General features: G+C 43.7%; 1 protein-coding gene and 1 long non-coding RNA gene across 4 annotated transcripts in view; one reads left to right on the top strand and one right to left on the bottom strand.

The window, feature by feature from the left end:
- Positions 1 to 8789: 8789 nt before the first annotated feature.
- Positions 8790 to 13278, bottom strand: LOC120505781. Its single transcript, XR_005628304.1, has 2 exons — positions 13174 to 13278; positions 8790 to 9439 (listed from the first exon to the last, which is right to left on the bottom strand). It is a non-coding gene; the product is annotated as an uncharacterized LOC120505781 (long non-coding RNA).
- The window catches only part of INTS6 (integrator complex subunit 6), a 38684-nt gene continuing 37594 nt past the window's right edge, over positions 12423 to 13512 (top strand). Inside the window, exons 1-3 of one of the 3 annotated variants that reach the window (XM_039716652.1) lie at positions 12423 to 12499; positions 12818 to 12978; positions 13200 to 13277. In XM_039716652.1, coding sequence (XP_039572586.1) covers positions 12868 to 12978; positions 13200 to 13277 — 189 coding nt within the window. In that variant the 5' untranslated portion in view covers positions 12423 to 12499; positions 12818 to 12867. Of the gene's footprint in view, positions 12979 to 13199; positions 13278 to 13512 lie in introns of all 3 variants that reach the window. The other 2 variants (XM_039716653.1, XM_039716654.1) reach the window with 2 other exon arrangements.

Genomic DNA, 13512 nt, shown 5'->3' with positions numbered 1-13512 from the left:
ACTTTTATTACACAGGGGTCTACAATAGATGTTGTTAGATTGACAAAATGCTTTCGACCATCTGAAACCTCAGAAAGTTCAACAAAACCAAGTGCAAGGTCCTGCACCCGGAACAGTGTATTACCAATACAAGCCAGGGGATGAATGGATGGAGAGCAGCCCTGCAGATAAGATCTTGGGAATACTGGTGAGTGAAAAATTGGATATGACCCCAGCAATGTGCACTCACAGCCCAGAAAACCAGTCACACCCTGGGCTGCAACAAGAGCAGTGTGGCCAGCAGGTCCCTCTGCCCCTCTGCTCTGCCCTTGTGAGACCCCACCTGGAGTGCTGCATCCAGCTTTGCCATCCCCAGCACAGGAAGGGCATGGACCTCTTAAAGCTGGTCCACAGGAGAACCACACAGATGGTCAGAAGGCTTGTCACCACTCCTATGAGGAAAGGCAGAGAGAGCTGGGAGCTGTTCAGCCTGGAGAAGAGAAGGTGCCAGGGAAACACTATTACAGTCTTTCAGTATATAAAGGGACCCTGTAAGAAAGACAGAGAGACTTTTTACCAAGGCTTGTGGTGGCAGGACAAGTGGCAAGGGTTTTAAAATGAAGGAAAGCAGGCTTAGATTAGGCATGATAAGAAACTTTTTGCAAGGAAGGTGGTGAGGCACTAACATGTTGTTCAGGCACTAACATGTTGCTCCATCCCTGGCAGTGTTCGAGGTCAGGTTGGATGGGGCTCTGAGCAACCTGGTGTAGTGGAATGTGTCCCTGCCCATGGCAGGGGGGTTGGAACTCAGTGATCTTTAAGGTCCCTTCAAACCCAAACCATTCTGTGATTCTATTATCTGAGTGTATAAAGAGAAAAACAGGAAAGCTACTATTAAAATATAAAAATGTTTATTGCTTGTTAATATTGAAAGTACCTTTGAAGAAGGAATGAAGGAATAATTTAAAAAATTGATACAAGCTACGGCCAAAATATCTTAGCAATGCTACTGCTAACAATGCTCTGTCATCATTTTAATACATACTTTTCAATAGAAAGTTTTTGGAGCTGGGCAGTTTTCTTGCAGTCAAGCCATTTTTACCCTTTACTGCAATTACACAGAAAGTTCCATATTGTGGAAGCAAATGAAGCATCTGAGTCCTTAAAAAATAGGTGGAACCCTCACTAAGCTGACAGTTGTGTTCACTCAAATCTGTGACAAAAGATTGCTTTAAAAGCTTGTGGTTCCTAAAGCAGGGCAGCTGAACTCGTCCCTCCTGTAGAAAATGATTTCTGCAAAGAAATCCCAAGAAGCAGCTTGAGAGCAAAATTGCAGAAATTTCAGTGTATACAGGGACTTATGACTCACTGCTGCAGGGCCATTTGGAGTTAAAAAAGAATCCCAGATTGTCTAATCAAAGTTTTGCATGTCTTACTCTGTGCCAACATACTGTGCCACCTTCTCTTTAGCAGGCAAGTCACCATTTCTGGCCGTCACCGTGGTAAGAGGTTCCTCAGCCTGTGAGTAGGCATCTCAGTAATGCCACATTTAGATGAGCATTATCACGGATGGTGTTGTAGAGCATTTGGTTCTGATTACTTCCTGACCACTCCTGATAATTTTTACTCTAGATAGATTGCAGCCAGAATGTCTGATTGCTTTGAACATCTTGCACTGCAGTAGACCCATATGTTTATTGTCACAATCTACAGAGTGCCCTTTGATTCTGAAGAGGGAACCATATCTGAGTCAAGTTTAGCTGCTTTAGGGAGACTTCCTCTGGGACAAGAGTGGGTGTAAAAGCACTGGCCCACCATAGGACATCCACCAAATGTTAAAATACATGAAAGTGGGAGAAATACTCTTTCTTGTAAAAGAGGAAATGCTCTAGAGACAAGAGGCCACATGTGTTTGGAGGACAAAACCAGTTATTCAGTCATGTCCTCATCTTTAACTCAGTGATCTCCTTGTATAAAAATATCATCTGACAAGATAGTAGAAATACTTCTGTGAAGACTGAGGAACTGACGGGTGTACAGCTTGTATCTCTGAAAATGCACAAGGAAACTCCAAATGGGAAAGCAAAGAAAACCTGTGGGTCAGTCCAGCTAGGAGAGAGGAGAAAAAAAAAGTTACACTCAGTAGTTTTCATTAGCCCCCAAAATTCAGACTAACTAGCCCCAGAATAGCCTCTGTATTGTATGCTTAATATGAGCACTGGACAATTTTCACACAGAGGTCCCAAACCAGGTATCAGTATTAAAAGATAAAAGTGCTCCAAAGACTCTATAAGAGGGCAATCAATGCTCCTGAAATCAAAATAACTTGTTCGGCATGTTAGATCAGTTCCTAGTAACAGGAGGGAACTAGGGCAATAGTTATTTGCCAGTGACCATGACAAGAAAAAATAATAATTGACCATGTCTCCCGAAGTGTTCAAAATGAGCAGACACTGGAGAAGGGGACAGGTAGTAATTAAGAACATCTTAAAGAAAGATCCTTCCAACTGTACTGAATGAGTGTTGGAAACAGGTTTCTCCATCTGAAGAAAACCAAAAGTAGATATGCATGTAGGCACATACTTAAATTAAACAAACAAATAAAAATCCTCAAACTTCCCCCCACCAAAAAATCAACCAACCCAAAAAACTCCAACAAAACAAACAAACAAACAAAAAAACCAACCAAAAAACCCCCAAAAAAACTCTTCATCAAACTGAAAAAGAAACCTTTTACCAAAGTTAGAGAGACCAAGAGCAAAATTGTAGCAAGAAATTCAGGTACCTGCTCCAGCTCTCTAGCTCATAAAACAGACCAGATAGTGTTCTTTGGGTTCTGAGGCCAAACTGTGTGTCCCAGCTTGCACTGCAGAATTACATTTTCTTCTTCACCCAATAATGATGATGTAAATTTGCTTTTGAGGAAATGACTCCTGAGATGTTGCCAAGAGCTCCATGCCAAATAATCTGCCTATACATCAATTGCAAGAGCTCTTCATAGAATGCAAGAGCATTTGTTCTGAACCTTACCACTGTAGATCCAGCTGATGAACCTTTCTCCAGGGTTTTGGTACCTTCCAATCCAGCAGTGTAGACACATCAAATTTTCCATTGCAGAAGCAGGTACCAGTGAGGCATCTAGCAAACTTCCTGGCATTTCAGAAGCTATGTGGTGAGAATCCCAGGCAGCTGCTAGGACCTTGATTGCTAGAGGAGCACTTGTATGCAGTCAGCCTAATTTCTATCCCTCACAGTGGCACACATTGAAGTACAAGCCATCCTCTCGAGCACTTCACTGTGCAGATTTGTGTTCTAGGGACTTCAGCACCTGCCTTGCAGAATATCTCCACAGGGATGTCTGACTGGACCTGTATCAATCAGCATTCAATTCCTTGATTCCCTCCTCTGGGAGATGAATGCCAGATGTCAGGGACCCTCTTACCTCCTCTTTGATACAATCCTGCCAGACAATTTTCCTCTCACAAGGGCTGATAACCAAGCAGAAAAAAAAAACCAAAAAAAAACAATCTGGAAGAGAAACTAGGACAACTTTCCTAGGCAGGGATGGGCTAGAACCTGATCTGAATGGGGAAGAGGAAAGAAGGAATGGTTTTGCAGCTGCAGCATGATGTCATACTGTGAACACATCACTCCAGTGCTTTCAAATCCTCTTGTAAGACTACATTTGCCCTGTGTGTAAAAGTGACAGTCAAAAAGGCTTTGCTACCACAGATCTTTTTACATATCTGCCCTTTCCCCAACTTAAAGGTGTGCAGTGTGATTTATGACTGGTATTTATGAGAGTACTTTTTTACTGAAACTATATTTTGATTAATTTCAGGGTTTTTCATTCATCTCCTTTGATTTAGCCAAGAAAAAATATATGCATCCGTGCATTGCATGTACACATACATGAACAGACTCAGAAGAAAATGAGGGAAAAATACCATTTCTGACTAGGCAGAACAATTCTGAAAAGAAAATTTATACACATTTTATGCTTTTGTTTTATAATAAGAGGTGACATGCTGCTCAAGTGCTGACTTGTAGCAGAATAGATTAAAAATTCTTGGCCCATCAGTAGCAAGAAATCACATGGCTCTACTTACAGAGGTCATTAACTGTCCAGACATCTGCTGGGTAACAAATTCTGCCAAACATAGATCATGAAGCGGTTCTTGAATTATGCAGAGGATAATTTCATAATCCAGAAAACAGAGAACTCAAGCAGAGAAAGAGCTGTGTAAGACCTTCTTATTGCCAGTTGGGAAGGAATTCACTGCAGTGTCAGAATTACAGGAAAGTTTGATGCTAGTGGCAGTGGTCTGCTGCATTGCTAGCAGTGAAATAAGGAACAGATTTAGATGATGGTCACAATTACAGTTATGTACTCCACAAAGTAATTGACATTATGGCGAAATTGGCTGTATTAATTAGAAGGATGCTGTGATAAAAGTAAAAATTCCAAATATCTCAGTGAAAACTCCTGTAAAGCATATTAACACAAAAGTAATAGATTTCAGTATAAGAAAAGGGAATTAGGAAACAATGAGCAGATGCAGAAAAGGAGAAATTGGTACTAAGGTAGAAACAGTCTGGAGCATTCTAAACAATGTATAAATTAAAGCATAATAGACTCTAATTCCCCTTGGAAAAGGAATACTGTCCCATTTTTTATAAATTAACTGCAGTAGCCAGTTGGTAAAGGATCACAAATGAGTCCAATTATGCCACACTGGATTATAATTGGGTTAAAGGGCTGTCATTTACCTCTGAATTGAGAGCTCAAATGATATCTGTCAACCTTTGGAATCAGGAGTTATTCTGGCATCAGGAGTTACTTATTAGCTGCTACAGAAGTCCAGGATGCAGCACAACCAGTCATTGAAAAAGCAAAGAGTGAAAACACTCATCATGGCAAATTAGTAGTTTTGGCTTTTTTTCCCTTGGCTGGCTGAGGAGAGCCGTATCTAAGTAGATAAGCCATAACTAAGCAGAAATGTCAAGAAGAACATACTGTAACTTTTTCTGAAAGGTAAAAAGGACCTGAAATGGAAGACATTAAGAAAAGGAAAGGAAGGAAAAATAGGAAAAATAAAATTTTAAAAAACCAACATGCAAACCCTGAAAGGTAATGGAATAGAAATAACAGTTAAAAGCCTGTTTTTTGTTGCCTTTGCATTGTTAAGTTTCATTCTTGGAGACCTCAGTTATATAAATCACTGTTAGCTTTATTCACAAATCACACAAACCAGAAAACAGAAACGCATATATCAGTGTCAAGTTTCTAAGAAAACAGGCTAACAGAAAACAGAAATACCTTAAAAGAGGAAAAGACCAGGAGAAGCTCAGAGCAAATGTTACAGTAATCACACGACTGGTGTACACACACACACACACTCTGCCAAACCTGGAGAAGCATACACTTACTGTCAATATGAATTATGGGATGGGCTTTCTTGGACTTTTTATTTTGGCCCCATGTTTGGAAAATAACCATAAATGGTATGTTGCCTTAAAAAGAGCTTACCAACAGGAAAATATTAGAACTGATCCTGAAACGGTCAAGGCTTTCCGATTGCAACATCATGAAATTGAAAGCCATCTCCAACAACAAAAAACTCATCACTGACAAAAACAGCGCTGCTTGGTGAAGACTGTTGTTATGAAAAAAAGATTATACTTGTAATTCAGGGTTTGCTATCAGCTGGTCTCAAGTCCATTCTAAAATTTGCCTAATAAGAAATGCTTTTGTAGTCTCTAACTCAGTAAGAATTATCCTTTTGCAATTTTCAAAGCTGTGTTTTAAGTGTCCTTCCTTCTCATTCAAAATGTTTATAAAACAAGACACTATTTTTCTGCAAATTGGTGCAGGACAGACTTGCTCACTGAGGTACCCACTGAAGTTTTCTGTGACATACAGGCCTTATATCAGGGCTTCAATGGGCACATAAAAGTAGAAATGGAAAAAAATCCCCTCACTTCTTTTTAATTGCATCTTTTAAATTACATGCTCAGCAACAGTCCCAAACACCTTGACATAGGTCCTTGAAGGCATGAAGGCACCGATGACAGATTTCTTCTCTGGATGAGAGGCTTTATCTGGTTAATTGTATTCCAGGAGTCCTATGTCTGTGCTTTATAGATGGCTTTTGTAGAGATTTCCGATTAGCTGCTAGTTGAGATTTGATTAAGTTTTCATTAACTGCTAAGTGGAAAAAGATCAACTGGTCCATATTCCATTCAGCATCAGTCATCAACCAGCTGCTTTGCAGGCAGCAATGGAGTTGCTGCCTTTATATTTTAGAGCGTATTTTGATTTTGGGCAAAAGATGGCAATGCATAATAATCACATTCAGAGTAAAAGTAAAAGGAAAAAAAAACCTCTACAGTGAGGCAATATTTTAAAGAAAGAACTCCCAGCTCTCAAATACCACATGCAGGTGTGATACCTCAGTGGGAAACAGCTTTTGGATGAATAAATATTTCTGTCTGTTTACCAAGACTATACGCATTACATTTGCCATTAAAAAACCCCAAACCAAACAAACCACAAAAAACCAAAAACCCCCAGCTCACTGCTTTGCCTCCCTGGGAAGTGCTTGTAGCTACGTTTTAGCTGTAAGTGCTTTATAATCCAAGCTGACTGTAGCTGGAATTGGTGTCCCTTAGCTGCTTGATTAGTTAGATAAATTCTACATGCTTGTGTCTGGGATCCATGGTAATGGAGTTACGTTGCTATGCTATGAAATGTGCAGGAAGGTCTAGCTCTTCAGGAAGGATATGATTTCCAGGGCTAATGAAACTTGGTAGTGAAGGCAAGAAGGAATGCTTGGAGGAATGAACAAAAGCAATCACTGGAATGGTGACAGGGATTGCTCAGGTCAGCTTGTACAGGCAAGGCATCCATGCCCCAGGAAGGTTTCCCTGAGAGGGCTGTAACAACAACCCCAAAGACCATTTAAAAGCGGTGCTGTGGAGGAAAAGTATCATAGTCCTGTTCCTGTCATCCGGAGGAAAGCCTGCATGGCAACATTTTTACAGGTATTTGTGTGGAGGATTCATTAACCCCCCAAACCAGAGCAGATTGCTACAAATTATCTTTCTCAAACTTTCAATAGACCTAACTATTGTCTCTGGCCATTCTGGCAAGAGAAGATTTTAATTTTTTTTTGGAATAACAAGCAAAAATTTCCTCAAACATGTTGGTTTAGTGAGTGCAGAAAACTCCTCCTGTTCATGACCTGGGAGACTGGTGGGAAGCTGAGAAGGAAAGAACACCTTATTATATGCTAGAGAATGTTTATGCTAGAGGGTGTTTTATGCTCCCTTTGGATCTTGATGCACCACCTTAGGTACTCAGGACACAGAATAAATTTAAAGGCCCAGAGCTGAGACAGGGCTTTGTTCTTGACCAGAACTCTAACTTATGTGAAAAAAGCAATGTAACACATCAGGAAGGATAGGTAAGAACTGTAAATCTATTTGAATTCTCATGTGTGCTACCTTATTGCATCTGTAATTTTGAAAAGTTTAAGTAGCTTTTTCCCTATTATATTTAATATTCTTCCATGGTACCAAAGAGGAGAAGTCTTTCTCTGTTAAATGCTGTTAAATACATATGAAGACAATGCATAGTTGAGAAGACCTTTCAATCTATGACCAGTAAGAGTAAAGAAAAAGCATGTATTAAACACAGTTTATTTAATGAAAAAAGTCTCATCTTCTATTCAGGTGCCTTGCAACCTCTGTCATTAACTGACTGAATTCTGCTGTCACAGTAAAGCGACCTCAAAGAGATCAGGTTTTTTTCTCTGAAAAGAATTGTACTGTGCACTTCCATCATAACTTTATTTGGAAGCACCTAAGTGCTTCACAAATACTCATGAAGTTAAGTCTCCCAGTACCTACATTCAGTCTGCACAGTTAGAAAACAAGCTCTATCAAACTCCTGTTGTGCCCATTTCCTTGCACTTCCACATTAACTGTTCTTCCCCTGGATGGTACACTGTTCTTCACTGCGGTTCCAACTCCCAGGCCAGGAAACAGCAAGGGATTTGGATGACTGGAGGGGTGGTGGGGAATACAAAAATCCCTAGGAAGCTTCAAAGACTATCCTCTGGGTTTCCCAGTGGATGGACAATGAAAAAGAGGCTGTGTTTGAAGATGGGCCAAGAGAAGCCAGAATGCCACTTCTTTTAGAGGTCATTGTTCTGCAGAGAGATGTACTTTCACTGTATTCTGGTGCTTGGGAACCCAAAGTACAGGCTTCTAAAAGGTGCTACTTTCAAAGGAAGGCAGCTGCCTCTGCAAATCTTGTAAAAATAGGCATCCTCATTCAAGTCGTTAGAATATACACTAAAAAAAAAGTTTTCTGTTTACCTAAGCTACCTGAATGATAAGATTAATAAATCAGTTTATCTTTGGTACGGATTTCAGGAAGATGAAAAAAAAATTAGGGTCAAACCCCCCTGCATTGAAACCAGTAAAAAAACCCAACAGGACAAAACAAAACCCCCCCAACAATATATGTTGCTACGTATGTGAGACAAGTAAGCAATAAAATTTTATTTGTAGCAAAAGCAAGTGAGTTGAATGCACAGAACATGGCCAAAGGAAGACTAAAAAAAAAGAGGACACAAGTATTAAAAGATAAATTGAAACTCAGAATTCTGTATAAAGAAATATGTTTTAATGACATGCAGTAGAATTAAATTAGGAAGTGGAAAACATAACTGTTAAATGTGGGGGGAAGCATTTAATAATGACAATCTAAAAAGCTACAGAACTGTATTGTAAAGGAAGCTCGGAAAAATTTCCCTGTATCATTAGGACCTGGACTGACTAAAATATGGAAATTTACTTTATGAAAATAATTCCATATTGAGGAGAAAGACAATTAAAAAACAGGTTATCAGTTTTAGTTCTCAGAACTGGAAGGTGATTAACACAACATCTTCCATTCAAGCCTGAAGTTTAGGACAAAATAAGGCCAATGCTATGTGATAATACAACAAAAATCTTAAAAAACATCAACTTGGAGAAGAAGCTATTTAAGGAAAAACACAGTAACAGCAAATGACAGAAAAATGTTCTTCAGCTCTTTTCATATGATGGAGTTTTTTAGGTATATTTTTACACTTATGTTTGATTTTTGGTTTATTGACTTAGCATTCAAATGTAAAATAAATCTGCACCTTCAATACCACCTTATTTATCCCCAAATGGACAACACCTATTCTCCGAAGATGAGAAAAAAAATATTCTTAGACATAGATATACATACATTCATGCTTCCTCATGCCTGTACAAGAAATACAAACCTGTATGGAAGTAGGTGGAATATTTGCATCATGAGGACAGCAAGAGTGTTCTTCCAGCCAGAAGCTTACTGAAATCATTCATCTTGACTCAGAAGAAAAGGTATAACTGGCTCATTTGGACTGTGCATGGGGTGTCACTTTGCCCAACATATTAAAAAAAAAAAAGTAAAAGAAAGATGCATCTATTTTCAGTGGCAGCTTCACTCTCTCTGCTCAGCTGTGTCAGCTCTGGCAGTAATGAGCACAAGCACTAATATCGCTGGGGTTTGTTCCTTTGCAGCCATTCTCCCACACAGATTTATAAATGCGACTCTGATGGCAGTACCAGCCATTATGACTCTCACATCAAGAGACTGATGCACACTTAAGGCTTGGGTTGATTACCTGTCTTTGAAAGAATCTTTCCCAGTATTAATCAAATTGGCCTGCTCCCAGCAGCAAAGTACCAATGCCTGCCACAGACAACACACACCCAGCCGTGGTTCTGCCCTATAGCAGGGTCTAATGTCAGATGCACAGGAGCGGGAAGCACTGAATGCTCCAAATGGCCTCAAAGGCAACAGCAAAAAACATACAGAAAAGCATAGTAAATTAGTTCCTTGTGCAAATCCCATTGGAACTGTGTGTTTTTTTTTTTCTTTGGGACTCTTCCATCAGTGATAATTACCAGGGCTGAGGGAACAAGAGGTAGAGCAGGCCAGCTGCTTTGGTGTCACCTTCCTCTTGCATTGGCAAGACAGTTACATTATGCCTACAGCTTGCAATTTTCAAAGTTGATCCAGAATCCATGCTGGTTTATAACTGATTCTACCAGCACGAATGAACATGGCTTTTTAGCTGATCTCTCCTCATTTACTGGCAACAAAACATAAAAATTCCAAATGACCTTCCAGGATTTATGCAACATCTTCATGGTTCAGGCTGCCTTTCACCATGACATTTTCTTGGTACGACAAGGACTCTAAAATGCCTCTTTTCCAGCACTTTGGAGGAGGAACCACTCCAGAAGTTTCCCATTTTTCAGATGTTCCCCAAGAAGACGCATGATGTTTTACACATAAAAGTGATGATGATTTTATTAGGATGGTCAATGAAATATCAGCGACATACAAAGAGAGAGAACGTGGCATGTCTGAACAATGTGCCTATCTCAGAAATCTAGCCAATTAAAGGCCATCATGATACACTCAGTCAACATTACTCCCAAATAAAATTACTAATTATAAGGTGTGATTTGCTTAAGCAGCACTGCAGCCTACAACTTGAATCCCACCACCTTACGGGGACAATTACTACTCTTCCAGCAGCCAGTCTTGCTTACATTAGGAGCTGCAGAAGATCCTTTAGCTTTCTTTGGGGACCTGAGGGGACAGAAAGTGTCCCAAAACACCTCTGAGGAGAGAAAATGACTATAAACCAAGCCTATCTGATAGTCCAAATGTTTTATTGTGTAACAGGGACTGGCATGCAGATGGATTCCAGGGTAACCCAGCAATGTGGCCTCTGTGGGACCTGCTGTTATCTCTCTGACAGGAAGGGATTCAGATTAAACAGTAGAACCTGTACCAGAACAGCCTTGCTGCAGGTCATGAGACCCAACACCACTGCTAGAGCTCTAACACTGAACTGCTGGAAAGATTCAAGCAGCTCAAGAGCCACCGGGTACACATGAGCTTGGCCAATCTCACCAAGTGCAGCACGACCCACAGTGAGAAATAATCATAGTAAAAGAAGTTACTGCCAAAGTTGCTGTATTTTGGCCTGCACCAACTGCAAAGATTCCTTCCCAGCTCTCCCAGATTCCTTAAGATTGAAGATATTTTAATATATCCTTGAATGGTAAACTAGGCTGAAAGGAAGTGTCCTTGATTTCACCTCAAAGCCTAAGAAAGGACAGCACAGGTCACAGGTGCAGCACCAAAAGGAAAGCCAAAATAAGCTGCTTGAAGGCATAAGAATGCATACCAATTTGCAATGGAAATGTGATTCTATCCCTCTCTCTTCCTAGAAATGCTAATCTTCCATTTGTCTTAAAAAGAAGATAATAAAAAAGCCAAATCAAGCCCTTGCCTAACAAGACACAAATCTTGCCTGGAAGACCAAGACGAATCAAGCCAGAACACTGCCAATTTTATCTTGGGAGAAGGAAGGAGCACAGTGGTTTTAAAACTTCTAGATCAGCAGCTGTAGAAGCACATCAGCTGGATCATGGAGAAAAAAAAAAAAATCAGTCAGATAGGAAACAGAGCATTCTCCTGAACAGGTTATGCTAAGAAATGGCTCTGGAGTTACTGCTCCAACGCTGTGAGCAGAACCAGCAGACTCAATTGCAGGAGGAGAAAAAAAGCAAACCAAATCCTAACAAATTGCCAAAAAACCGAGAACAGAGATCTTTGTCATTAATTGGTTAGGAACAGTCCATAATTATAAGAGTTATAAGAAGTAAATTTGGAGTGCCTTTGCATGGATGACTGAAACCTTAGTATTAATCACTGCTCGTATGGAAGGAAAAAGGTCACAGCTAAGGCTAGCCAATTTTTTTTCCCCCTAAGGATCGAGAGAAAGGCCAGACCATGTCTCTGGGAATTCATCATCAAAACGGTACCGGACCGTCATCTCCATCCTAAACCCAGTGGGCAAGACACGCGACCCCGGGACTGCCTGCCAGGAGCGCAGTTCCCTCGAGGAGCGATTCCCCCGCTCCTTCGGCACCGGGGCCGGCGGGGCTCCGCGGGCATGCGGCTGCCGCACAGGTCACCCGGGGCCCTGCGGCACTGCCCGGGTCCCGCAGGGGACAGCACCCGCTGCGGGGGCAGGTGGGGATGTGCCCGCAGCCTCAAGGAGAGCGGCGGCGCCCGCAGACGGGGCGGGGGCAGCGCCCGCCCTCGTCCCTCCCTCCTTCTTTCCAGCGCCGGCGCTGCCCGCCCGGCCCCGCGTCCCTCGGCCCGCCCGCCGCTGCGCCTGCGCGCCCCCGCCGCCCGCGCCCGCCCCGCCTATTTGAATATGCTAAGGAGCGGTTACCGGGGCCCTATGGTGGAGCCGGGAGGTAGTCACGTGGGACGGGGACGTGTCCTTGAGGGGCGGGGCCGACCTACCCAGGCTGCCTTAAAAACGGGAGGCGAGCGAGGAAGCGCCTCAGTCAGAGCGAGAAAGTGCCGGGGTAGCGGGGCTGCGGCTGCTCCGCCTGAAACTTCTGAGTAACATCAACAGGGGGAGGGGAGGGCGGGCGGCGGTGGAGGAGGAAGGTGGTGGTGGGGGGAAGGTTAGCCAGCAGCGCAGCCCTATCCGCCTCTCCCTCATAAACCAGCCTGTGTTGGGCTGAGCAGGCCCCTCACACAAAGGAGGGCAGGGCAGGCAGGGCTGCCCCCCCTTCCCCCCCGCCTCGGCAGAGGGGCAGCGGGGAGGCGCCCTTCCCCGTGCACAGCACTCACAGCCACTTACTCCTCTCCCGTCCCCCGTCTTCTCTCTCTCTTCCCCCCCTTCCCCTCACCTCCCCCCGACGGTTCTCCCCTCAGCCCCCCGCCCGCTGTCCATGTAGCCGTCCGGCCGCCGGCCCCTCCGCACTATGCCCATCTTACTCTTCCTGATAGACACGTCCGCCTCCATGAACCAGCGCACCCATCTGGGCACCACCTATCTGGACATAGCCAAAGGCGCTGTAGAGACTTTCATGAAGGTACCGGGCTCTGCCTTGCGAGAGGAGGCGAGAGAAAGCGAGCGAGAGTGGCTGCGCGGGGAGGGGAGGGGGCGGCACGGGGCGAGGGCGGGCGGGAGAGAGAGCGAGAGAGTGCGTGTGTGTGCGGGGAGGGAGGGGAAGGGAGGGCCGGGCCGGGCCGGGGGGCTCCGGCGGCGGCGCCGCCTCTCGGCTCACCCTCTGCTTTGTCCCCCGCGCCGCAGCTCCGAGCCCGGGACCCGGCCAGCAGGGGAGACAGGTACATGCTGGTCACTTTCGAGGAGCCTCCCTACGCTATCAAGGTAACCCCCGCTCACCCCCCTCCTCCTCCCCGGCCTCCTTCCGGCCCGTCCGCCCCCCGCCCGCCGCGCCCCGGCTGCCGGCGGTCCCGGGCAGCGCGGCACACACGGGCTCCGGCGGCGGCGCTGACATCAACATGGCCGACGCTTTTCCCCTGTGCGGTGTGTGCGAGCAGCAATGAACTGTGGGGGATATTTATTCAACTTGGGAGAAGTGACAGCAACTCCAGGGAGAGTT

This window comes from Passer montanus, unplaced genomic scaffold (assembly GCF_014805655.1).
Source record: "Passer montanus isolate IOZ18808 unplaced genomic scaffold, ASM1480565v1 scaffold36, whole genome shotgun sequence".
Taxonomy (NCBI): Eukaryota; Metazoa; Chordata; class Aves; order Passeriformes; family Passeridae; genus Passer; species Passer montanus.
Note: the sequence above shows the minus strand (reverse complement) of the source record. Positions and strands in the feature narration are given on the sequence as shown.